We start from the raw sequence: 26,074 nt of genomic DNA on the forward strand, positions 1-26,074 counted from the left end.
TGTTTGTGCTTGAGTCTCATCTGTTAGCACGGCACGAATCACAGTAAATGGGGGCTGGAGATGTCACTCAGTTGGTAGAGTCATTGCCCGACATGAGTTGAAGCCCTGGGTTTGGTTCCTAGAACCAAACAGAACATGTATGGTAGCACAGGCAGGAAGATCAGGATTTGGAAGTGACTGAAGTTCGAGGACTGCCTGAGATACACGAATCCTCAGCTGCACAGCCAGTTGTCAGCCTCTTTGGGCTACAGGAAACCCTGACTTAAAAAAAATCTAACCACCGCCTGGCGTGGTGGTACACGCCTTTAATCCCAGCACTGGGGAGGCAGAGGCAGGCAGATTTCTGAGTTCCAGGACAGCCAGGGCTACACAGAGAAACCCTGTCTCCAAAAACCAAACCAAACCAAACCAAAAAAAAAAAAAAAAAAAAAACAAAAAAAAAAACCTAACTACCACTGTACAAGGGTCAGGCAGAAGAATTACAGGTTCAGAGCCTTTCTGGGGAATTTGGTGACACCCCTTTTCAAAAATAAAGTAAGGAGTGGGCTGGGAGGGTGGGGGGAATGGTGGTGTGCAGCTTGGAGGTACAACACTTGATATCAAGTATAATGCTTTGGGTTCAATACCGGGGACTGCAAACAAAAATCCCTGCTCCCGCCCCCCACCCCCAAACATTCTCCAAGGGGTTGAGGCAGAAGGTTGAGAGTTCCAGGTCTGCTGCGCGACGCTGAATTGTCGACCAGCAAGGCCATAGTGACTCGGCATCTCAAAAACAAATAGTAATACTTAAAGGTTGATGGGGCTCGGGGGTGGGGTGAGGGGGAGCACAAGATGCAGTTCAGGGCTTGGTACCAGCCCTGGGCTGGATTCCTCACATTGCAAAGGGAAAGAGAGGCGTTAGATACCGTTCGGCGCCTGACCTTGATTTAATCACCAGATATGGCTTTCTTTTATTACCACCACCCGCGCCTTCCCGCCACCTTCCCTGGGCGTTTTCAGCCTGGTCCTCTTCGCACCCTCCCTCCCCGCAGGCGCGCTGCGCGACGCTGAGTCAGGCTGCGCCCAGTTTGGGCGGGGCCCGCGCCTGCGCACTGGCGTCTGCGGCGAGGTTGGGGGGTAGATTTATATTCGTCTGGTCAGCTGACGCTCTGCATTGCAGCCTGCGAAGTGAAGCGGCGCCATGTACGCCCTCGCCCTCTTCGCCAGCCTTCTGGCCACCGGTGAGCTTAGAAGGGTCCCCTGGTCTGGTAGAGAAGGACGCTATAGCGTCCCCTGGGTCCCGGGAACCGGGCAGTCCTGCGGCACGGGCCTCGCCCTCCGCTCGCTTCCCGGGGCGCGCTTAGGCAGGCCTCGCTGTGCGCAGGCGCAGATCGGGGCTGGTGGCGGAGGGGGACCTGTTCCAGATTCTCTGCAAACCCGAGTGGGGACCACTGGGAGGTGGGGGAGACGGCGTGTCCCGTGTGTGCAGGCCTTGTGCAAGGCCTTGTGGGTGACTGCGCTTCTCCCTGGGATGGAGGTTGGGGGAGGTCACTCGATGACCTCTTCCGTCGCTGTGTTGACTCTATCCAGGTGTAGGTGATAGACATGGCCATGAAGCCCCCATCCTGCAGGTCAGGTCGGCCCGTGACCTCTGTCCCAGACTGCACTCGTATGGGAGTTGCAGGAAGCGTCTTTGTGTCTTCCCCGGAGCCGGGGGTGATTTTTTTTTTTTTTTTTTGGCTTCTGTGTGAACTCAGGAGCTTAGTAGGTCTTGGAGGGAATTGTGTACTCCCCATTCCATTGGAACTCTTAATTTTTTTTTTTTTTTGTTTGTTTGATCTGGCAAAGTCATTGGCCTTTATTTTATAGCAAGTGTTTCTAAAATGATTCCAGTGTTTTTTCTTAAAAGCACTGCAGGTTGGCAAGGCAGCGCCAGGGGACTCCCACTTGGAAGGCAGAGGTAGGAGGATTTTGAATTTGAGGTCAGCCTGTGCTACACAGAAAGCTCAAGGCTAGTCTGGACTGTGTATGAGATTTTTTTTTTTTTTTTCAAGAAAAATGAAAAGAAACGCACTTGGTCCTGCTTGCTCTGTGTCATACATAACTCGTGAGTTCTGATTCACCCACACCACCAAAACCAGACTTCTTTTTTTCTCTTTCTGTAGTATGGGCCATTGAACTTGGATCATAACACACAGTAAACGAGCATCCTCTACTGAGTCACACTATACCCCCTTACCTGTTTCCTTGGAAAATTTATTTCTAGTACACATGTAGTTCATTTGACTGCCAGTCTAGTTAACTGGGTTCCTTCTTCCTTCTTAGGTAGATGGGAGGACCCTGATGGCCTTGGTCTAACTCCAGGCTCTGTGCCTCACGCCAAGGTCACACTGATAACCGGAAGAATGGTAGCTTGTCTTGACTGTCCACCATTGAGTTGTTGGTTGTCTATGATGACTGCAATCCACGTGTGCTCCCTGAGGCTCTTAGGACTTATGGGCTCAGTGTGGCACTACTGTCGTTCAGGGTGCCACTCATAGCTTCCTTTTAATGATGTTCTGGGTGCTTAGAATGTTCCAGGTCCCGTCTAGTCTTCACAAAGCCCTGGAGGTACAGGCACTTGGTTTTGGTTACTCTCCAGCCCTCCAGCCTGACTGCCTTTCCCACCTAGACAGAAAACAAAGAATGCCAAAAGAATGAAAGGCCAGTTTAACCTCTTCTTAAGGAATGTGTGGACCGGTGCCCATTTTCAGACTCCATGGTAGAGGGAGAGCGCTGACTCTGGTGGGTTTTCTTTTGATCTCCAGAAACAAATGTAGATGTGCGTGCAACCCACCACACACACACACACACACACACACACACACACACACACACACACGCCTAACCAGCAGGGGACATCATTTGCTGCCTGCAGCGGTAGCGGCCCCCCCCCCCCCCCCCCCCCATGCTGAGTTTTACCTGCTTGCAGTGCCAGATCTTAGTGCAGTGCCAGGACATGCAGTTGGGGGATTGCTCCAGTGGGAACAAGTGGGTCAGAGTTGGCCAGCTGAGCCTAGAGAGGTGGCAAGGTGCTGCCGGCATGGGGCAGGTGCTCTCAATGAGGCTGAGACGGCAGGGCTGCTGTCATTGGGGCCTTGGCTAACCTCTGACTGAGGTCTGTGCACTCTGAGGCAGTGTGTTCTCTTGAGATGTTTTAGCACATGAGTTTGTAGCCTAGCCTGCTTAAGTTATAAACAGTAACAGGAACCCCCAGTTTCACCTGCCAAGTTAATCCTGTTTAGCAAAAGGTAGTGCTCTTTTTTTTTTTTTTTTTAAAGACAGGTTCCTGCTTGTACCCCAGGCAGGTTGGCCTCTGTGCAGCATAGGTTAACCACGGAACACAGTCCTCCCATGTCACATAGGGGAGTGCTGAGATTACAGACGTGAGCCCCCATGCCTAGCTTCTCAGTTTTGTGTTTTGTGTGTCTGTCTGTGCAGTGTGGGGCACGCACGCCTCTCAAAGGCTGGAGGAGGCCACCACGCATGCCCCATTACACTTTTCTGTACTCCCTTGAGACCAGATCTCTCACTGAGCCTGGGAGAGAGGCCAGCAAGTCCCAGGCATCCTTCTCCCCCACCCCCACAGTGCTAGGGGAGGGTGTGGCCACTCCCTGTTTGTGTGGGCGCTGGGGATCTGAACTCAGGCCCTGGGGCTTGCGAAGCAAAATGCAGCCATCTGCGCAGCTCATCTGGTCAGGTTCTTGAAGTGTATTGGACAGGTCGGCGTTTGGAAGTGTGTTGGATTTGAGTTGGATGGAATTGTCTAGGACAGAGAGGAGAGCCTAGCTTGTGTTTTTCTTTGTCTGTGATGCTGTGAACTCAAAAGGTCTTACTTGTGCCTGGCAAGCACCCTTGGCTCTTACCCCTACGACTCCCATTTTTTCCTGTGAAACTGGATCGTCCAGGCTCTTGACAGGGTCTGAAATGGACTGGAAGAAGGGCAGGTTGTTGTTCTATAGGGTTGGGGATGGTGCCTAATGACAATTACTGGGAAGTCCCTAAGGCCAAAGCCTGCTGCTTGGATAATGGCCTGCTACTTTTTGAAGCAGGCTGTTGACACAGTTCTGGAGTACTGGCTTCTGGGCTCTAAGCCTTGTTTCCCAGTTGGTCACCGGGCAGGAAGTTACAGATTTCCCACCATCCCTGTTATTGGGGATTGAACTCAGGGCTTCTCACATGTTAAGTAAGACACAACAACGGACTTCTGGATTTTCTGTAAAAAGAGCAGGCAAGAGCACCAATTACACTGACCTGCTTGCTTGGTTTTGGTTTTGTAACCAGGGATTGAATTTAGAACTTTGTGCTCACTAAGTACCCCGCTCTCCCATTGAGCTATGCCTCTAGCTCAGTCTTAATTTTTATTTATTTATTATTTATTTTTGAGACATGGTTCCATTCACTGTTGTCCTGGAACTCACTGTGTGGATCAGGCTGGCCATGAACTCACAGATCCACCTGCCTTTGCCTCCTGAGTTCTGGGACTGAAGGCCAGTGCTACCATGCGGGGCTCAAGGGTCAGCCTTGAGCTCAGATTCCCCTTTTTTAGCCTTGATTGCTTGCTGTACATCTCCAGTACTGAGGCTATGGGTGTATACTGTATCCCTGTGTCTAGTTTCACATGACACTGTTTTATTTATTAATTTATTTGAAGGTGATCCTGCTGATTGCAGCCAGGATCTTGTGACTGCTAGGCAAGCACTTTACTACAGAGCTGGATTCCTAGCTGCGTCCAACTTTAAAATGTGGGTGCAGCTGAGTGCAGTCTCTCGGGCTTTTAATCAAGGCACTTGGGAGGCATAGGCAGGTGAGTCTCTTGAGTTTGAGGGCGGTTTGGTCTATGTAGAAGTCCAGGACAGGCACTCTGCATAGAGACCCCTTTAATCCCAGCCCTTGGGAGCAGAGGGGCAGTTTCTTGAGTCCATCCTGGTCTACATAGTGAAAGTTTGTCAAAACCAAAGCAGTGGTAGGTATAGTGGTTGTGTGGAGACTTGGGCATTGTAAAAACATTACTTTATTCATTGGTGTTTTTTTTTTTTTTTTTTTTTTTTTCCCAGATTCAATGAGGGCTCAGAGTAAAAGTTCTTTAGAGTCTAGGTTTTGAGACAGGGTTTTGCCAACTAGTCTTGGCTTGCCTGAAAGTCATTATGAAGTCGCTGTCTTCCTTCCTCTGCCTCCCAAGTGGAGATTTACAGGTGTGCAGAGCCACGCCCGAGTTTGAGTTTGGTAGTCCAGGTTGGGTATGAGACAGTTGAGCGGAGCTCTAACACTGTGGCCTTAGGCCAGGTACTTAACCTCCTGATTTCTTCATTGTGTTCAATGTTATACTCTTACTTCGCTGCCCTGAGGGTTTCATCAATTAGCGTGGGGAAGTATTGTTCACTGCCCACACTGATATTAACACTGATACTACCGGGTTGTGTCTTCTTGTCCCACCAGCAGAAGTGTAGTGGCCCTTTACCCTTGGCTTGGTGATTTTCCCTGGCTTCTTTCATTTCAAGAGATGCTGTTGATTAGCAACAGATTTAAATGACTTATTGAGAATGTGTGTCCTGGGCATAATTACAGAGTTAGGAAAACAAGTCCTTAGCCGGTCACTAGGAGGTGCCTGAACCAGCACATTAGTGGATCCCAGCAGCTTTAAGGTATTAAACTCTTGGACCTAAACCTGTTGTCACTGACTGGATCCTGTTCCAAGCATGGCTTAGAACACATAGTTGCGTATGGAAAACAGGCTCAAGGATTAGCCCAGGCCAATTGTCTCCCCGCTCCTGTCCTTCCCACTTCACTTAGTAAGCACTGTGCAGCCGTTCCCCATTTCCTCTTCAGAACCTCACACACTGAGCTATGCCCACAGATCCTCCAGAAATGGTAGCACACGGACTGTTTTTGCTTCTTGATCTTTTTTTTTAGACACGCAGAAAAGTGGTGGGAGAATTACAGAGAGTTGAGAAATAGGCTCTGAGAGCCGGTCTCCTGCCAGTGACTCTGCATGACCTGGGTGCTAACCGTAGACAGCAGCGGCCCCTCAGCCCTGCTTGCTGTCTTCTTTTTTATTTCATTCATGAGAAAGCATCACACTCTGGCTTGTAACTCACTGTGTTGTCCAGATTGGTCTGGAACTACTGGTAATCCTCCTGTCTCAGCAGGAGTCACTCATTCCTCCTGCTCTCCAATGCTTTTGGTTTACAGAGGAGTTAGTTACAAAGGCTGTATGGCCAGTTCCTGTAACCCTTCACCTAGCTAAATCTGTTTGTGTGCACTGCTTTCATTTTTGGCTAAGCAACAGGGCTAAAGGAGGCTAATTGCTTCTCCCTGGAGGAGGAATCTCTTCCTGGCTTGCAATCTGCTTTGTCATTTTAGGGTAGGCGGGCAGGGTGGGGCTTAGGGAAGACACTAATTTACTGACCAGATTGCAGATTTTGCAGGTTTTTTACCAAATTACCCAATAGTCTCAATTCTTGTTTTGGTATTCTTGTCTAGTTGTCATATCCCCTAGGGACTTAGAAGTGGTTGTGTGTGTGTGTGTGTGTGTGTGTGTGTGTGTATAGTGGTCCCGGTGCTGATGTGCTGGTGAGGTAGCTCAGCATGTAAAAGTTCTTGCCTCCAAGATTGGAGTCCAATCCCCAGGCCTCACAGAGTTGGGGGGCGAGAACTGACTTGTAAGTTGTCTGAACTCCACTTGCATGTACGCATGCACACAGATTTTTATAACAGTAATGTGTGAGCTTGAGTCCTCCCTGGAGCATCGTCCTCACGTGGAGCTGGAACTCTGCTCTCCCTGGACTGGCTTGGCTCACCTTGCCCTGGAGCCCTTCAGCTTCATCTTCCTCTGTGCATTACTGGGAAGCTACTCATGTCTACAGTTTACACGGCCTGTGGGCTCCATCCTTGACTCACTGGGTGAAAGGAAGAGACTCCTCCCACAGGTTGCCCTTTGACCTCCAGTGCCTGCTGTGGTGAGGGTGTGTGCATGCACAAATAAATAAACAGATGTGGTTGGGGGCTGGAGACATGGCCCAGGGGTTAGGAGCACTGGCTGCTTTTGGAGAAGACAGAATTTGATTGCCAGTGTCCACGTGGCAGCTCACAACTGGCGTAGCCCTAGTTCCTGGGAACTGGGTGCCCTTTCTTGGCCCCCACTGGCACTTCTGCTCATACAAACATATAAATAAGATAAGTCTTTAAAAAATAGTGTCAGATCTCATTATCCTCAGAGCTTGGGATTGAACCCAGGCTCACAGAGTAGACTGTTTGAGACAGGGTCTAGAGTGGTTACAGCTGGCCTCGAACCAAGGCAGTCTTCCTCTTTCCTTTTCTAGTGTTGGAGTTACAGCTGTATGCTACCATACGTCTGTCTGCTTCTCTGTCTTATCCCTCTGGCTAGTCCTGCTAAGCAATCTGTTGCCCTACTGCTGGGCTATATTCCCAGTTCTCTTATTTTGAGATAGAGTCTCAATAAGTGTCATAGGCTGGCTTTGAACCCTTGTTCTGTAGCCTTGGCAGGCCTTGAATTTGTTATCTTCTTGCTTCCGTCTCCTGAATAGCTGGGATCATAGGCCAGTGTTTTCATGCTGGGCTCACCAAGTCTGTATCAGGATTAAATGTTATGTTCTGGTGGTGACATTAAGACCTTGTCTCTGGGAGTTGACAGATCTAGAGTGACACTTTGGGTTGAGGTGAAATGCTAGCTTTCATAGTCATTTGTGGTCAGCTTGAGGGATGCCCCCTCCAGTGCCTGTGGGGGATAATTTTTCTGTAGGTTATAGGACCCAGGAAGCGAGGCGAATCTGAAAAGGGAACCAGCTATAATTTGGGGAAGTAATTTTCCCCACACTTCTAGAAAGCAGCAGTTTTCTCTGGTTTTCGGTTTTGTTTGAGTGGGCCGTGCATGGGGGGCTCTGTATCACCATGAACCCTGCCGTGGTCCTAGTGCTGATAACAGAAAGAGCCTAATTCAAATCCCAGGGAGGAGGAGAGGCTCCCCTCAGGACCCTTATGTGTAGAAGCTATGCAGGCTCCAGAGAGATGTCGTTCTGTGGATTGCTGCTTTCAGCGTTGCTTCCCTTGTCCCTCATGTGTGTAGGTCAGCGTGTGCATGTGCGGCTGTGTGTGTTTGTGGGGATAGAACCCAGTGTCTGTGTACACTAGGCAAGGCTTTACCACTGAGCCTTGTCGTCCTCTACAAACCACTTGACACCTGGCTGGTGTCACAGCTGCTTCTGTGTTCAGTCGGTTGGGCCACACATGTCAGATGTCCTGGAAGGAGCAGTTGTGTGGTGAGGAGCATGAGGTACTCCTAACCGTCTTCAGGGTCTCTGGGACCTGTCTTTAAGACTGGGTACCTCGAACAGCTTCTGGCTAGGGCCTGCAGCCAGAATATCCAGCCCTTCCCGAGGTGGCTCAAGTGCTTTCTACTCAAGGCAGGCTGGCTTAGTCCTTATGACAGCAATGGGAGAGGCAAGCAACCCGCTTGACTGCTGGGCCATTCTAGCAGCCTGCCTTTAAACGTAGGTCAGGAGGGGAGGGTTGAAGTGTTAGCTTTCAGTTTTCAAACAGAGGAAGCCCAGAGTGACATTGTAGGTGGCACACTTACACTTGTGTCTGAGACCTTCTCTGTGAGCAGCCACACAGGTCAAGCGTTCCCCTCTTGGTAGGGTGTGTCTGGTGGGTCACCTTCAGAAGTGCCAGTGCCAGTGCCAGGGCTGTATGGCGTGGTGTGCAGGGGTCCATTCTGGTAGGTGGGGCTGGCTGGCAGACTGGCTGGCAGACTGGCTGGCTGGCTGACTGAGTCTGTCTCCCAGCCTGTAACTTGCTGGCCCTGCAATGGAGCACTGTAACGGATGAGCAGCTCTTGTGAAGTTCTGGAGCCATGCCAGGGCTATAGAAGCATGCTGCTGAGCCTCTGGCCCTTGCCCCTCCCTTCCCTTCTCACCTGGTTGGAGCCTTCCTGCAGGACAGACAGGCAGTGCTCACGGCCAGAGCACACTGCAGTCTTATTACGTAAGTATATGGAAGTTCATCTCATCATCGCCTGATGTGTGGCCATTTGAAAGCAGAGCTGGTCAGAAAGGATCCTTTTCTTTTGAGTTGGGCTTTCACAAAGTCAGAATGGGCTACACCCAGTTCAGGTTCTGTATGCAAGACTCGAAGGAGACAAGGTGCAGTGCCAGTGCAGGCATCTGGAAGCCCAGCTGAGTGGAGAGACTGGCACTGCTGTGTATCGATTTCCTGGGAGAAGTTTCTGCAAGTGGGACTGAAAGCCACTCTGCCTGTCCTGTTTCTAAGCAACTCCGATGTTGCCATGGTGATGCATTTCCCAGGCAGCAGATACAGTAAGCTGTGGAATGCAGTTGCTCTGGGAGGCTGAACATTTTCTCTTTTGGTAACTAAATTCAATTGGTATTAGCACAGGTTACATAAAATTGTTAAAGGAAGGGGGCCGGAGGATGAGCCAGATAAAGAGGCTATTCGGCAAATGGCGGGCAGGTGCATGCTCTAGACAGGGTGGTGCCCTCAGCGGGGGGGTGCGGGGGGGGGAGCGCGAACCTCATAGATGAGGTGATGTTTGGTGAACAAACTGATTGATTGATTGATTATGCATGCACATTAGTAGGATGTGGCTTTGACTGCAGAAACCAGGAACCTAAAATTAGAATTCCTGAAGCCCCACAGAACTGACTCGGTCTCTTGGGAGCCTGGTGGTCTAGGCACTCTCTGATTAACACTTGGCATCTTTTCTTCCTTCTTGGTTCAAGATGGCTGATGAGGCCCCAGCCGTTGCGTCTAAGTTTCATGGAAGATGTGAGGGCCTCTCATGAACAGACCCTGTTGCGTTAGGAGACTGACTGCAAAGTATAGTCTTCCATCCTGCCATCAGTATGCTAGGAATGGCTGGTCTTCTGCACAGAATAGTAGCTGCTGTAAGCAGTTGTAAGGCTTATTCTGACTTTAAAAGTAACCTGAGGAAAACCAGTTTTCTGCTGAAATGTAAATTCTACAACATGAGCCCCTTTCCCTTTGGGTTCTTGTCTAGGCTCACAGTCTGCACTTGGCCACATAGATCTCAGGCCTTCCTGTGCCTCGCACGCTGTCTGGTTTCATCTCCACAGATGGTCTAGAGATAGTTCCTATTCTTGCAGATGTTGAGCGCGAGCAAGTTGTCAGGGCTAGTGTACAGCCAAACAGTGTTGGGTCCTGGCTGGTCTCAGGCTGTAATCCTTGTCCTTCCAGAAAAGGAGAAACTTCTGTAGTTTGGGGAAGTGTTTGCACATGCGATGGGTTGCTGGACTGGAGGGGAGGCTTAGCAAGCAAGAGGACCTGAGTTTGACCCCTAGAACCTGCAAGCTACCAACTGTGGTGTCTAGTCTTAGCAAGGGGAGGCAGAGAGACAAGTGGATCCTGGGGCTTTCTGGTCAGTCAAGGTCACATGGTAACACGTGAGCCCCAGATCCTAGTGAGAGAGGGTCTTGTCGCAGATGAATGGTTCCTGAGCAATGACACTCGTGATTGAACTTCACATATCCATGCATGCACACACATGTGCACGCAATAAGTAGGTTCCAGGTATGTCCTGAACAATGAGTCTGCTGTAGGGAGCTCCCCGAGGGTAATCAGCAGGTAGCGCTGCCCAGTGTTCTGCCTCACAAAGGCACTGCTTGTTTCTTGTTGGCCCCCCCTTCTCCTGGCTTGTTTGGAACTTGTTTAGCTCCCGGCAGGTGTCCTGGGCTCACTTCCCTTTGCTTGACTCTTGGGGTTTGGGGTCAGTGGCTAGCAGCCTCTGAGGTTGTTGGGCTACAGTTGTCTCTGTACTCTCAGGTTTGATTAAATATCCAGTTCTAATCAGGAGAGTGGGTCACCAGGAAGACCTGCTGCTGTCACAGCTATAGATGACGGTGGCACTCACTGTGTGACTGCACATGTTTTACAGGTGTCAGGTAACGCTTAATACCGTATGTGCAGACTTAAGAGACCAAGGTCTCCAGGACATGTGACTAGAAGTGAGTTCCACCTAAATTAGAGCCAGGCCACTCCAGTCAGGCTGGCGTGGCATAGGGTGCCAGTTGCTGTCCCTGGGAGATGCAGGGGTGATGGTTGTGGTGAGCTCAGGCAGTAGAAGTGTTTGTGTGTGGTTAGATCATCTTGACACCATCATCATTTTCATGTCCCCTGACATCAAAAGCTTGGCTTTAAGGGTGCACACACAAGCTTGGAAGAGCAGTGGCTCACTTAAGGCTGTTTGGATAGCAAGTGACAGAGCTAGACTGGGAGACAGGTCATGTGTCATGTCTAATTAGATGTTGCTCAGTGGTAGTGATGGGTCTAAGTCTCAATTTGAAACTTTAGATCTTTCAAGATGTCTCAAGAGTGCCTGGACCACAAAAGGTTCTGAGCAATTCTTGCTTCCCAGCCTTCTGGTTTGTGTGTGTGTGTGTGTGTGTGTGTGAGTATGTGTGGGGGGATGATTGAGGGTGGGTGGGCAGTAGGTGTGCATGTGCCATGGTGTGAGTGTGGAGGTCAGAGGTCAACTTTTGGGGGTTTTCCTACCATATGGGTTCCAGGCATTTGGTCCAGGTTGCCAGGCTTGGCAGCAAGCACATTTTAGCCATTGTATTATTATCTTGGCTGAGTCTTGTTAAGTAGTACCAACTGGCTTCTATAATCCCCCTGCCTCAGTCTCCCAATGACTAGACTTTCAGGTATAAACTACTACACCTGACTTCTATGAGTGTTGTTGTTGTTATAGACACATAATCCACAGTGTATAATAACACTTACATGTATAGACACATAATCCACAGTGTATAAGTTGTAAGAGTCATTCTTTCCCCAGTGGGGTTAGAATACAACCCCCACCCCCCACCCCACCCCGTGACTTGGCAGTAAGCACCTTTACCTGCTGAGCCATCTTACCAGCTCTCTGGAAGTGTTTGGAGTCTCCCTTCTAGGGCTGCCGTGGAACCCGGCTCCTGACGGCTATCCTCAATACCATATAATTCTGGTGATATCTAGTTTTATTTTAGGTTATTTTGTTATTACATTATTTGCCAGGACTGAGGATTGAACCTGGTTCCCACATGTGCTAGGCACGTTTGCCACTGAGCTATATCAACCTTTGTAGATGCCTTCTGTTTCTTTTGAGACAGGGTCTCATCTCACTATGGCCCTGCCATTGCCTCCCAGTGCTGGGATTAAGGTTGTGTATCACCATGCCCAACCTTGGTTTTGTGCTTTTGAGACAGGGTTTTCTATGAGTACTAGGCTGGCTCTGTACTTAACTGCCCCAGGCTAGCCCCAGTAGTCCTTCTTCCTCAGACTTCATTGCTAGGATTACCATTGTTATTTAGACAGGGTTTCACTTGGTAATTCTGGTTGGCCTGGAACTGTGTGTGTGTGTGTGTGTGTGTGTGTGTGTGTGTGTGTGCGCACACAAGCCTGGGTATCAATCAAGCTGGCCTTGAACTTACAGAGGCCTTTGGTGGCATCTCTTCATCTCAGCCCTAAGAGAGGCTGCAGCAGGAAGACTTGAGCTTGAGGTGAGCCCGTGCTGTACAGAGATCTTGTCTCAGAAGACTGAAAGGGGAAGGAAAGACAACGGTCCCCACCCCCACGTTGCTGCTTGGGCTTTGATTCCTGGGCCAGGCCCTTGAAATGTAGAGTTTACCTTGTATGTGTGTGCTGAGTGCTCTTCATATCTCCAAGGACATAGGTAACAGCAGGTTGAATCAGACCCTGCTAGGAGCTCGGGCAAACAGTCTAAGAACGTTCTTAGAGGTAGCTGGCCAACTGCCGGAGGAGGAGATTGGTTGTAAGGACTGAATGTTGCAGGCTTGGAGGTCAGAACATAACTGGTCAAAAAGTGGTTTGGGTTCATTTTTTGAAAAAGATTTTTATTTTTGATTATGATGTGTCCATGACTATGGGTGCCCGTGGAGGTCAGAAGAGTTAGATCTTCCTGAAGTGAGTTACAGGTAGTCAGGTCTGCTGCAAGAACAGTGTGTGGTATCAGCCATCTCTCCAGCCCTGGGTAATTATCTATTTATTGATAAATACCCTGGGGTTGGACGTCCGTGCCTAACAACTCTTTCCTTGGTGTGTCCCTTGTTGGGTTAAGGCTGGCCCTCTGATTTTAGTTAGTTGCACAGTGCCCTGGGGTCTGGAACCATCCAGAACAGCTCCACTCCCCTGCCATACGCAGGACAGCTCAGCTCCCTCGCCTGTTTGAAAACCGCCATGCATGCCTCTGAGATGTTTTCCCTGCCCTCCTATCATGTGGGTCCTGGGGTTCACCTTGGACTGTCAGGCTTCCCCCACTGAGCCAACCCCTCCCCCACATTATTTTCCTTTTGAGATAAGAGGCTCACAACTCAGACCATTTTCCTCCCTCCGCCTCCCTAAAGTATGGTTTATAAGTGTGCCGCCACAGCTCAGTGTTCCCACTTCTCTTTCTGGTGGGGTGCCCTGCCGGTGTCTTTCCTTTTCACTGCCTTAGCTCTTGTGGTTAAAGTGCAGGTATGAGCCTCTGTTCTGTGCCCTCAGATCCCTAGCCACTGCTGGGATGTTGCCCATAGGATGGTGCACCTCTGTCTTAGGGACAGCTCACTGGGTAGTGTGCTGGGGACTGAATAAGATGCTAAGTTTGTTACCTGGATCTGGGTCAGGGTTACTTTCAGACCTCTGCCACCAGGCTAAAGCAGGCTGACTGAGCGTGGTTTCCGTGTCAAGTTCCTGGAAGGCAAAACAAGCACAGGGTTTGCTGTGGCTCGGGCTTGTGATTGCAGGCTATGTTCCCAGAAACCTGATGACTTTGGTCATTATAGCAAGTCCCCGGTAAAGATGGAAGCAGGCAGTGTTAGCAGTCAGTGTTAGTTAGCCTGCTTCCTGGTCTGCTGGGCCTGCTGGCCTCTGGTTCCTCATGTGCCTGCTACTAGGCACCATATTTTTCCTCACTGAGGGTAGCACCAGGCAGTGTGGTTTTTGTTTTGGAACATGGTTCTGTAGCTCAGGCTGGCCTGGAACCCAGGGTAGGCCTCGGGTAGTATGTATAGCTTTGCTCTTAGGAACCTTTGCCAAGTGACCCCCCCCCCACCCCCACTACTTGTTTTCAGCCTGGGCTGGGCTGGGCTGGCCTCTGGGAAGTTGGGCCTCCCCTTGTGAGTTGGGGTGTGTGCACGCCTATGCGTGTTTGTGTGGTGGCCGGCAAGGCTGGAGTACGGGCAGAAGATGCAGGACCGTGTGCCCAGCGCCTTAGCTCATTCCCATAGTCTTTAGGAAGAGCCTGCTCATGGATGTCTGTGTGGGGTACCTGTTTGTGGGGTGCAAGCATGGACTTCCTGGGTGTCCAAGGTGAAGCAATGTGGCCACAGGGTTTTCATGATTGATTGAAGCCACGTGCCTCTTGTTTTCATCAGAGGTTGGGGGCAGCATCCTGATACCTGCCAGAGTTTGGTCCTCTGTGTAGCCCAGGCTGGTCTCAAACTCACCATCCCCTGCTTCAGCCTCCTGAGTGCTACGGATTACTCCAGTCAGATTTTGAGGACATAAAACCTGACAGTAGACAGGACACATGCCTCCTGTGAGTCCCATGACTTAGGGCAGGCTCTCCCTGGCCAGTCATTCTGTGATACAGTCAGCCTTTCTTGGGCTAGGGAGACCCAGTGATCTCTCAGTCAGCAGGCAGAGCTAGTCCTTAACTCTGTGTACTTATGTATTGGGCGGTTTTCCTTTAGCTCTGACCAGCCCTGTCCAAGACCCGAAGACATGCTCTGGGGGCTCAGCAGTGCTGTGCAGAGATGTGAAGACGGCGGTGGACTGTGGGGCCGTGAAGCACTGCCAGCAGATGGTCTGGAGCAAGCCCACAGCGGTGAGTGCCCACTCCCAGTGTCTATGGAGAACACTTTGTTTGTCCTACTCTCCTTGGAGACAGGACCTGCCCCTGCCCCTGCCCCTGCCCCTGGTTGTACTCTGCTTACCTTTCCTGTCCCACAGGCATCTTACCTTGTCTCTTGGTGACCCACTCACCTGTGGGCCCTCAGGGTCTACTCTCTGTCCCAGGTGAGGGTGGTGGGTCGTGGTGCAGGCACAGGCATACCCAGCATTCAGCACTCATCTCAGGAAGGCCAGACTCCATCTGCTCGCCTTCCCTGTCCCCCCCAGGCTGGCCACTGACTGACCCCTGAGACTCTGCTGTAGCCACACTGGGCAATGGCTGCTGCCTTCACCATGATGGTGATGAATGAACATGCTCCTGTGGGGCTCTGAGAGGTGGAGGTTCTTCTATGTACCTCAGAGACCAAGCAGAGAATGACAGGGCATTCTAGGACCCACTGGTGGGAGGGACTGAGTGTGACTTAGTGGAGATTGGGTTCTGGGAGCCCAATTTTAGCAAGAGAAGAAAACTTGAATAAATATGGCCTAATGAATCTCTCACCTTGTGGCCAAACCTTTCTAATGTGGGTTCTCATTTGTTTTCAGTTATGGTTTGAGTATTGCTTTTTCTTATCAAGTTTCCTGTGCGTTGAGTGGAGGCTGCAGATTAGGACAGCACCTTGGGGTGGGGGTGGGGTGGGGGTGGGGGCACTGTCGTGTGAAGTGTCCAGACATACAAAACTTTCTCTCTCGTGTTTTTTCCTGTTAGAAATCCCTTCCTTGCGACATATGCAAAACTGTTGTCACTGAAGCTGGGAACTTGCTGAAAGATAATGCTACGCAGGTAAGGTACTGGGAAGGAGGGTGGGTGTGGGCTGTGATGGAGGCTGTGTGTCTTTAGGGGGTCTGGGCTCTGGGGGTCCAGAGAGGAGCAGTATTGGCCAAGGGGTGGCAGACACGGATGTCTGGCTTTCCAGGACATACGTATAGGCTTGACAGTGCAAGTTTATGTTCTTTTTTTTTTTTTAAATAAAGAAACCTGATCTTTTTTTTTTTTTAAAGATTTATTTATTATTTATTACATGTAAGTACACTGTAGCTGTCTTCAGACACTCCAGAAGAGGGCGCCAGATCTCGTTACGGATGGTTGTGAGCCACCATGTGGTTGCTGGGATTTGAACTCTGGACCTTCGGAAGAGCAGTCGGGTGCTCTTACCCACTGAGCCATTTCTCCAGCCCAAGTTTATGTTCTTAAAGATTTTATTTTTGTGTGTTCTGCCTGCATGTGTAGATTTGTACCATCTCTGTGCCTGGTGCTCAGGAAGCACACAATTCCTTTTTTCCTTTTTTTTTTTTTTTTTTTTTTTTTTGAGGCAGTGTGTTCCTATCTCAGGCTACCCTTAAAACTAAGTTATACCTGTCTGCCTTCAGAGTGCTAGGATTAAAGGCTCTAGCCCTGGCTGTTTGGCTAACCCAGAGCCTTGCTAGGTAGCCCAGGCTTTCCTTGAACTTGCTGCCTTTTTGCCTTAGCCGTCTGAGAGCTGAAATTATGGGCCTGTACCACCACACCCAGCTTACATACTGCCATTTGAGAGTATGTGCTTGGGATGTGGGGGTTTACCCATTGGTGTGTGGGCACATGGAGGCCGAGGTTGACCGTGTCTTTTGACTTAAGTCATTTCAGCTAAACTGTCTGGCCAGCTGCCCCTTTGGATCTGCCTGGTCTGATACACAAACTTACTGCCCCGCCTCCCCCAGCACTGGGGTTCGGGGTACACTTTGTCAACCCTGGCTTCTGTGTACATGGATGCTGAGGGTATAGACGTAGGCCTTCCTGGTCGTTGCTGGGGTCACTGATGGGGTCGCTTGCAGGAGGAGATCCTTCGTTACCTGGAGAAGACCTGTGAGTGGATCCGTGACTCCAGACTGTCGGCCTCGTGCAAGGAGGCGGTTGACTCTTACCTGCCTGTCATCCTGGACATGATTAAGGGCGAGATGGTAGGTGACTGGGCAGGGCCCTTTAAGGCACTTCTAGGGCCCAGAAGGGCCAGTGTGTTCGTATTCACGGCTTTGGGTTTCTCCTGCCGCTCTTCTTCATAGGGCTCCTTGCACCAAGTGCTGTAGCACGGGGGGTTTTCCTGTCTGTGATTTTCTGGGCCAGGTGCCTTGGATTCCTGACTCCTGCATCCTGTTGATAGGGAGAAATGGGTAGCCCTTGTCAGCCTTTATGTCTAGAGCAAGCGCATGGCTTCATCTCTGTGAATGCAGAAGTCATGAGTGACCGTGAGATGCAGTGTGGGGTCAGCTACTAGGATACTCACTTGTCATTCAGCAAGTGTATACTGTGCCCAGACTAGGTGCCAGGAGCCGGCAGCGAACCAGGAGCTAGTTCTGTAGAGTCTGAAAGGCTTTCAAGAAGGGGGATTCTGAAGAAGCCAGCCGGTGGGGCTAAGAGTGCCAAAGATGGAGCCAGGGGTTTGTGAGGAAGGTGTTCATTTGACCCACAAAGCCTTCTGTGTCCCATGGAAAGACACCCAGGAAGGACAGCACACATTGCTAGGAGGTGTGGTGGCGACAGATGGGAATCGTGTTTTGAAAGATGGATGGGCTAGCCAAACTCAGAGGGGGATACAGGAGCTTTAAGGACTGGGAACAGCGTCCGGGTCTCTGGGAAATTTGCTGAAGTGGCCACTCCAGGAAGCAGGTTGAGCGGGTTAGAATTGAAGTGGTCACAAGTGTGAGCCACGGTAAGAGATGAGGATTTGTGAGCTGCACAGATGTGTGTGTGAAGTCAGTCCGGTGCCTTAGCTTGCAGCTGTGAGCACACTGGCCAAACATTGGTCTCTGACTCTTCCCCTCTCCTTGGCGGCTCATCTTTCTTTAAGGAAGGGCTGATGATGGGCAGCAGTGACACTGGGGGCTGGGAAGTCTGCAGGTTAGACACCTGGTGCAACTTCCTAATCTTCATAGGTACACTGAGTGAGGGAGGAACTGACTGGATGACAACAGGCTGTTCTTGCCCTTGGGAAGGGCTCTCAGCTGTCTCTTTTCCTTTCCAGAGCAACCCTGGGGAAGTGTGCTCTGCGCTCAACCTCTGCCAGTCCCTTCAGGAGTACTTGGCTGAGCAAAACCAGAAACAGCTTGAGTCCAACAAGATCCCGGAGGTGGACATGGCCCGTGTGGTTGCCCCCTTCATGTCCAACATCCCTCTCCTGCTGTACCCTCAGGATGGCCCCCACAGCCAGCCCCAACCTAAGGTTAGCTGAGGGTGGGTGGAGTCAGGGCAAGCACAGCAGAAGTGCCACAGTGCTGGACAGAACACAGGCTCTCCCTTCAGGCCATGTCCCACTGCCTGCCCTTTCAATACTTGCTGAGTGAATGGCCATGGGTTAAAAGCCTGGTTCCCAGGAGCTGCTGAGCCTGTCTAGTGCTGTGGCTGCTTGTGAGATGTGGCGTTCTCCCTGGAGCTTGTTGCTGTTCTCTTGTAGGCTAACGAGGATGTCTGCCAGGACTGTATGAAGCTGGTGTCTGACGTCCAGACTGCTGTGAAGACCAACTCCAGCTTTATCCAGGGCTTCGTGGACCACGTGAAGGAGGATTGTGACCGCTTGGGGCCAGGGGTGTCTGAAATAGTAAGCCTCTATCTAGCCGCATGGTTTGGATAATGTTCTGAGCTAGGGTAGCAGCAGGTAGTGACCTTCCCAGTGGCCCCGAGGAAGGTGCCTCAGGGTTTCCCCAGTGCGTTTAGTGAGACCTAGATGTAATTTTGGTTAGTTGAATCTGCAGTGGAGGAAAATCACGTTGGGAAAGCTGGTTTTTTCCCTCTGTCACCATGTACTAAAATGTGTACCATGCATGATACATGCACGGCTGTCAGAGGACAACCTGTGGGAGTTGGCTGTGGGTCCTCAGGGATACATACAACTCACTCTGTCTGGCTCCATGGCACCCCTTCTAGAACGAAGGGCTGTGGTCTGTGAATGAGGCTCCCAGCTCTCTTCCCCCAGGTTGCCTGCAACTTGAAGGACAGTGAGTTCTGTGGTCTCAGAACTCACTTAGTGCCCGAGAGCCTGTGAATGGCCTTGGAAAATCCCTACTGGTGTTTTGTAGCTATGTTCTCATCTTGCTAACAATGGTCACTCTGTGGCCTTGGGAGGCATTTGGGCTATCGGACACTGAGGACTGCCAAGTCTCCTGTTCTGACATCTCTACAGGTTTTTTAAATAGGGGGTAGAATAACTAAATTGCTGTATTATCTTAGAAAATCTTGAGGAGACACTTAGATCTATTCTGGGAATTGTTCCTTGTGAGAGCAGGTCTCTCTGTGTAGCTCAGGCTGGCCTCGTCCTCTGGTTGTTGGGATTAGAAGCCCGTTCATGTCCGTCTGCAAGTCACCCGTTGGCACTGTTGAAATGCCAGTTGGGCTGTGGTGAACTGAACCTCTGTCTCTCTGCAGTGCAAGAACTACGTGGACCAGTATTCCGAGGTCTGTGTCCAGATGTTGATGCACATGGTAGGTGGCGGGACCTCCGCTCAGCGTTCGCGTTGATAACTCCATGCTTTGGGATCCCCCCTTTTCCACTTGAGGGCCAGAGTAAAACTTCTCCTCACGATCCCTCCCGCCCATCCTTCCTCCCACAAAGTCTTCCTTAGCTAATGTGATCCCTGGACTGCCCTGGTAGCCTAGGTCTGCTAGTCTGTGCATGCATGAGCTGGCTATCAGATTGCTAGTGTCTGGCTGAGCGCTGGCATCCGTATAGGAGTATTGCACCACTGAGTGGGTGGGAGATTTCAAAGGGAGCCCGTGTTCTGGGTCAGGAGGAAAGAATCAGCTACAGTTGCTGCTTGTTCCCTAGCTAAAATTGGCATCTGGTAATGTCCAGAGGGTGGGGTGGGGCTCATTGCCTAAGAGGTGGGACACAGGGGACATGGGGGACATCTAGACTTGGACTGCGCTGACATCGCTGATGGCTGGCAGAGCTGAGTGAGTGGGCGAGATGCCCTGCTCTCCCTCTCTCACGGACTGTCGTGAGTCCTTACTCATGCTTGAACCTGAGCCCTTTCCTGCTTTGTGTATACTTACTGTCCAGCTGCTGGGCTAACCTGCTGCCCAAGCGGTCCATCTGGCTGGGTGGCTTGTTTGAGATCATTGCTCGTGCCCTAAACAAACATCTAAAGACAGCTTGTAAAGACCTCCATGGCTAAGATACCCTTTGATGTGGAGTGGCCTGGTAAAATGCTTCCTTCAGGGTAGCTACCCGTTTTTATTATAATGGGGGAAGTTTTTTTTTCTGTTTCATTATTTGGGTTTTGAAAATATACCAATGAAATCATTTTGTATGCCATCTTAGTTTAATTTGCCCTTTTCCCTAAAAACAATAGCTGTTTTTTTTTTCCTGTTTTTTTTTTTTTTATAAAAGGGGAAACACAGTTTAGTTTGCCTTTTCCCCTAAAATTATTGGTCTCAGTTTCTAGTTCTTATGGCATGTGGCTGCCTTTACCTCCCAAATGCTGGGGTTAAATGACCACTCCCTACTAGTCATTACTCCTGTATGTGGCTTCATATTAAGCCACAGTACGGATAGAACATAATTCATATGACTTTCTATGACCTTTGTGGGTACAGCAGACTGCCTCTGGGGCGACAACATCCTTTCAACCATCCCTGTTTGTCACTTAGGGTAACTGCAGCTGGAATCCCCAACCAAAGCCCACACACCCACCTTCCAGGCTGGCAGCTGGCCTGAGGTTGTGGAGTCTGCTCTGTGTGGTGCTTAGAAAGGCCAGAAAGCTTGCGATCAGCTCTAGGTGGAGGCCCTTCACAAGGACAGTTTCCAGCAGCCACATGCATGCTGTCCCGTCAGGGCTGGACTAGCTCTCGGCCCCATCCATCCCTTCCTGCCAGGGTGTTGCCCTTAAACGCGATGACATCCCTCTGCCAGGTTAACTGCTCCATGGTTGTTTTAATTTCTCTTAACTGCTGTGTCCTTTCCTTTCTCATTGTCTCCTCCGATTTCCTGTTTTTTTGTTCAACAGCAGGATCAGGTATGTGACAGAATTTGCTTTTGGTAGTAGTAGCTGCTTCTAGTTGTTGGCTATCCTCTCTCCTTTATTTATTTATTTTCACTTTTTTTTTTTAATTTTTTTTTTTTATTTTTGGTCTGGCATGGTGAGCTCTGACAGGTACCACAAAGGGTGTCCCCGTATGTCCTTTCCCTTACGTTCAGCACTTCAGATCTTGGGGGCCAGACGGTGTAGCTACCAGAGCCTATGCCCAAGTCAGCACATAGCACATCACCTGTCACCAGGGTGGTGGCGGCAAAGGCCGAAAGCCAGGGCCCTGACAGAACACCTTGTGTCTTTCACAGTGGGTGGCATTGCATGACTTGGCGCTGTCCCCTCACCCCACTGCTTCTGCATGAGCAAACTAGATGCAGACAGTGGCCTGGCCTGCTGGATGGAGAGCCTTACACATGGCCTCTCGATTGTGGCTTCTGCCCTTTAGAGAGCGGGTCTTGGGGCACCTAGAACCTCAGAGATGGCATACTGTGGGAATCAGTGCTCAGTCCATCCTGGCCGAGCCAGTGCCCGAGTGGGTCTGTTCTAAACATTGCTTCCAGGCTCTCGGGTTTGAGTTCTAGAAGCTGAAAGGCATTTTGAATCTCATAAGGAAGGGCTTAAATGGAAATGCCTGAGTTTTCATTTATGCTGCTTCAGACAGAGCACCCCCGCCCCCGAATCTTGCCCACCCCCACCCCTCACCCCACCCCACCCCCCTAAAAAAAAGGTTTTGTATCTTTAGTCTCTCTCTGGCCTTGATCTAATTGTAAGGTGTGTTAAAGCCAGGGAGTTTAAGAACCTGCCCTCAGTGTATTTCATTCATTGTGCGTGCTCTTGGTTCTCAGCATCTCTGCTCCCGTGCTGGGCTTAGCCGAGGGCTGCCACAGGCAGTTCACACAGCACCACACAGGGTCTGCGGATGGGGCTTGCTCTTGGCTTTTGCAGTGTGGTGGTCGGAATATCCATACTCATTTCTCTCTGGCTTGGTGTCAGGATGGTGAGAGGGGATCTATGAGAAGCCCTTGTGATGAAATGTCTGATCAGCTCAGGTCCTGGGCTCTCACATGCACTGTGTACAGTTGTGAGCACAGAATATGGCTTCTGGGAAAAGCGGCCTTTCTTCCCCTTAATGTACCAGTTTACATGGGACTGTCATTGAAGGGGGGTTTCCATGTGATTTTAATTCTGACATAGTCATGTTGGGCTTTCTGTGAGACCATGAGCCTTATAGTTCCCATCCAGAGAGCTTACCCCTGACAGTGAGCTGGCATACGTAGCCTGGCTGTGCTTGGGGGTACAGAAAGTGCTAGAAGACTATCCTACGGTGGCCCTGAGGGGTGCTTCCTCTAGGTGGAACTGGGTGTACACGTAGTGTTCTTTATTTAATTGGAGCTGCCAGCCTGAGTGGGAAGAGGGAACTTTACATGAGGCCCTCAGCCCTCTGCTCTGCTGTGTAAGGAAGGGTTTGAGGGCAGCACACACAGGCTGTCTAACACAGGCCATGCTTTCTTCAGCAACCCAAGGAAATCTGTGTGCTGGCTGGCTTCTGTAACGAGGTCAAGAGAGTGCCAATGAAGACTCTGGTCCCTGCCACCGAGGCCATTAAGAACATCCTCCCTGCCCTGGAGATGATGGACCCCTATGAGGTACCTTCTGTTGCTGTCCTCTGCCGACTGGAGCAGATACCCCATCCTTCCATGGTGTCACGTCCTCTCCGGGCCCTGCCTGCCTTCTGAATGTGTTTCAAGTTGAAACCTGGAGTAGTTCTATGAGTGCTCATAATCTAGATCCTGGCTCCACCTCTTTGGGAAACATGTGGTGAAAGCATGCCCGAGGGGTCAGGTCCCAGCCTTAAAACACTCTCCTCTTGTCCTTTACAGCAGAATCTGGTCCAGGCCCACAATGTGATTTTATGCCAGACCTGTCAGTTTGTGATGAATAAGTTTTCTGAACTGATTGTCAACAATGCCACTGAGGTATGCTGGCCTCCTTGCATGGGGGAGGACTACAGCCAGAAGGTGCCCGGGGGGGGGGGGTGTTCCTGGCAAATACACACCCCAGTACCCAGGAGGGAGGTCTCTAGGGAGGGCTATAGCACCCAACTCTGGACTAGCTCCTGGCATGCCTTGCATCTCTTCTTTGTGTCCAGCTCTAGTCTGATGCGCCTTTCACCTGTTTCAGGAGCTCCTAGTTAAAGGTTTTAGCAATGCATGTGCACTGCTCCCTGATCCTGCCAGAACCAAGTGCCAGGAGGTGGTGGGAACATTTGGCCCCTCCCTGTTGGACATCTTTATCCATGAGGTAAACCCCAGCTCTCTGTGCGGTGTGATCGGCCTCTGCGCTGCCCGCCCGGAGTTGGTGGAGGCACTTGAGCAGCCTGCGCCAGCCATTGTATCTGCACTGCTCAAAGAGCCCGCACTGCCAAAGCAGCCCACACAGCCCAAGCAGTCGGCATTGCCCGGTAAGTCCACAGCACACTGAGGGAAGAAGGGGCCGCTCTCCATTAAGGAGCACTTGCCAGTGTTAAGCCCTATGTCGTCCTTTCTGTAGCCCGTGTGCCTCAGAAGAAAAACGGTGGGTTCTGTGAGGTGTGCAAGAAACTGGTCCTCTATTTGGAACATAACCTGGAGAAAAACAGCACCAAGGAGGAGATCCTGGCCGCACTTGAGAAGGGCTGCAGCTTCCTGCCAGACCCTTACCAGAAGCAGGTATGGGCGTGTCCGTTCACTGCTAATGTTACAGTGGGGAGGGGGGCGGTTCTGGGGGGGGGGGTCCCCTCTGTGCTCTAGGCCTGAGGTTTGAGAGGCAGTGAGCACGTGGAGCCATGGAAGGAGAAGGCCTTAGGGTAGTGACCAGCCTCTGGACCCTGGGTTCTGAGAAGTCAGGGTCTCTGGTGGACACAGCCAACACTGGGACCCGTGCCCCTTTTCTTGGCAGTGCGATGACTTTGTGGCTGAGTATGAGCCCTTGCTATTGGAGATCCTTGTGGAAGTGATGGATCCTGGATTTGTGTGCTCGGTAAGCCGCACCAGATGCCGGGGCCTCGTGGCAGCATGGATGGAGTGGGGCAGGGAGCAGAACAGTCAGACCTCTGTCAGGGGCTGGAAGCGCTTCAGTCTCAGCTCTGAATGGGGCCTGGCAGGGCAGCTCATTTCCCGTCATTTGTCATACAGAAAATCGGAGTTTGCCCTTCTGCCTATAAGCTGCTGCTGGGAACCGAGAAGTGTGTCTGGGGCCCTAGCTACTGGTGTCAGAACATGGAGACTGCCGCCCGATGCAATGTGAGTGTCTTGACGGCTCCTACAGCGTGCTGGGGGGTTGATCACCTCAAGGGAACAGGAGGCTCTAACTGTGCCTCTAACAAGTCATCTTGTCGGGGATGACTGAGCTCAGGGCATTAGGCTTGCATGGCTATGCTTTTTGTCTTTGAGCCATCTCTGTGTCCCCTGGTATTGTCTTACCAGCTTCATGCACAGCCACCAGGGATTGCACCAAACCTGTGGGGCCCATGGTCCCTGCCTCTGCACAAGTCCTCATGGGTCCCAGGGGACACTTTGTGACTAACGGAGGCCTAGCTCAAGCCTTGAAGCCTTGGTTCAAGGATGCTCCACAGGGTGTTTGTGAGCAGCCCTGGGGGCCAGACTTGCTTTCCTGATGGGGTATTGGTCTTGGCCTTTAGCGCATAAAGCTTTGTCGTTCCTTCTCAGGGACGTGAGTCAGCCGGGCCCCTGCTGTCCTGTCTGCACTGTCACACCCCATGGGTAGCATGTGGGCCTGAGGCTGCCCCTCTTGAGCTCTTGTTCATTGCTGTAGGATTTTTCAGTCAAGCAGCAGGGGCTGGGGGCTGGAGTCCTACCTACTGCAGGAGTACTCTTACATGACAGCAAGAGGCTGTGCCTCTGGTTCCGTGCCAGTGTTTTTAGAGATCTCACAGCTCTGAGGGCCACAGGTCCTGTTTTGATAGCATCCTAGATTCCTTAGCTTCTGTGACGTCAGCAGAAAGCAGGTCACACTTGGAGTGAGGCGTGAAGGCTTGTCCTGTCTGACCTGACCTGTCTCCCTTTCTCCTCGCAGGCTGTCGATCATTGCAAACGCCATGTGTGGAACTAGTTTCCCAGCTGCAGAAGTCGCCTACTTGTGGGTCTAGGGTAATGAACACATAGATCTATTTGACTTAATAAGTAGGAACCCCCTTTGCCCTTCCCCCATCTCCTCTCCCTTACTGTAGCATTTCTGTCATGTAAGAGGTGCTGACAGCCACTTCCGTGTCCCCTTTCTGCTCGAAGGATGAGGATACCTTGGGCATCAGCTCCCCGGCTGCCCTTTTCACCCACCTGCTGGAGGGGGGTGGTGAGCCAGAGGGCAGGAGCATTTTCTGAGCCCTTTCTTGGTGTGTGGGGGATCTGTGGCCATCTCCTACCATGAGGGAGCTACCCAGCTTCCTGTGGTACCAAGGAGTTATTTTGGATGATTAGAAGCACAGAATGATCAGGCCTTTAGAGCGATGGAATGGCCATTGTCATAGCACAGAGATTTCAGAAGCACCTGCAGGTGGTTTGCTTGGGATGTTGCTGTCCCTGGGTCAGCCTTCCATTCTGCTTTCCTGTCTTCCCGTCTGCCTTGTTGGGGTTCTGTGGGATAGGGTGGGGAGGGGAAACTTGTGAATGTAACTTGCCTGTGCCGTGTGATGGTCACGTGGGCCCGGTCTTTTGTGTGTGAGGCCCTTGGACCGTGTGGCCTCTGCCTGGCTGTTTGGGGTCCTGCACGGCTTTCCCACCTGTAGCTCTTGTTGACCTGCCTGTTCACCTCATGAGTGAAGCGTCTGCCTGGCAGTGGGCCATGAACTGAGGGGTCTCTGTGTAGAGTAGAAGCTTCCTGTGCCTCCGGTTGCCAGGAGACAGCCTGTGCAGTTAAATGGACCTAGATTTTGTTTTGCACTAAAGTTTCTGTGACTTAATAAAGTTCTGTTAACCAGATCTGGCCTTGTGTCTCTTTGATACCTCAGCCAGAAGAGAGTGGGTTCTGGGTCCCCTTCCCCTCCATCTCCTAGCAGCCGCTCTGGCCAAGGGGCTCCCTCCCGTCCCCCCAGGACCTTCATACGGCACCAAGTCAGGGTATTGCTGGTTCC

The 26,074-nt window shown here is 51.1% G+C and overlaps 1 protein-coding gene across 2 annotated transcripts; it reads left to right on the forward strand.

The window, feature by feature from the left end:
• The first annotated feature begins 1,078 nt into the window (after positions 1 to 1,078).
• Psap (prosaposin) lies at positions 1,079 to 25,922 on the forward strand. Of its 2 annotated transcripts, none has more exons than XM_021173592.2 (14): positions 1,079 to 1,220; positions 14,748 to 14,881; positions 15,656 to 15,730; positions 16,759 to 16,884; positions 17,946 to 18,143; positions 18,375 to 18,518; positions 19,343 to 19,399; positions 22,461 to 22,592; positions 22,827 to 22,922; positions 23,128 to 23,407; positions 23,497 to 23,654; positions 23,884 to 23,964; positions 24,120 to 24,227; positions 25,021 to 25,922. In XM_021173592.2, exons 1-14 carry the CDS (start codon positions 1,181 to 1,183, stop codon positions 25,054 to 25,056), a joined length of 1,665 nt encoding a protein of 554 aa, XP_021029251.1. In that variant the 5' UTR covers positions 1,079 to 1,180; the 3' UTR covers positions 25,057 to 25,922. The 2 variants fall into 2 exon arrangements, with proteins under 2 accessions (XP_021029251.1, XP_021029252.1); XM_021173593.2 differs by having other exon boundaries at positions 22,830 to 22,922.
• The last annotated feature ends 152 nt before the right edge of the window (positions 25,923 to 26,074 follow it).

This window comes from Mus caroli, unplaced genomic scaffold (assembly GCF_978045245.1).
Source record: "Mus caroli unplaced genomic scaffold, Mus_caroli_1 scaffold_9, whole genome shotgun sequence".
In the NCBI taxonomy this organism is placed as follows: Eukaryota; Metazoa; Chordata; class Mammalia; order Rodentia; family Muridae; genus Mus; species Mus caroli.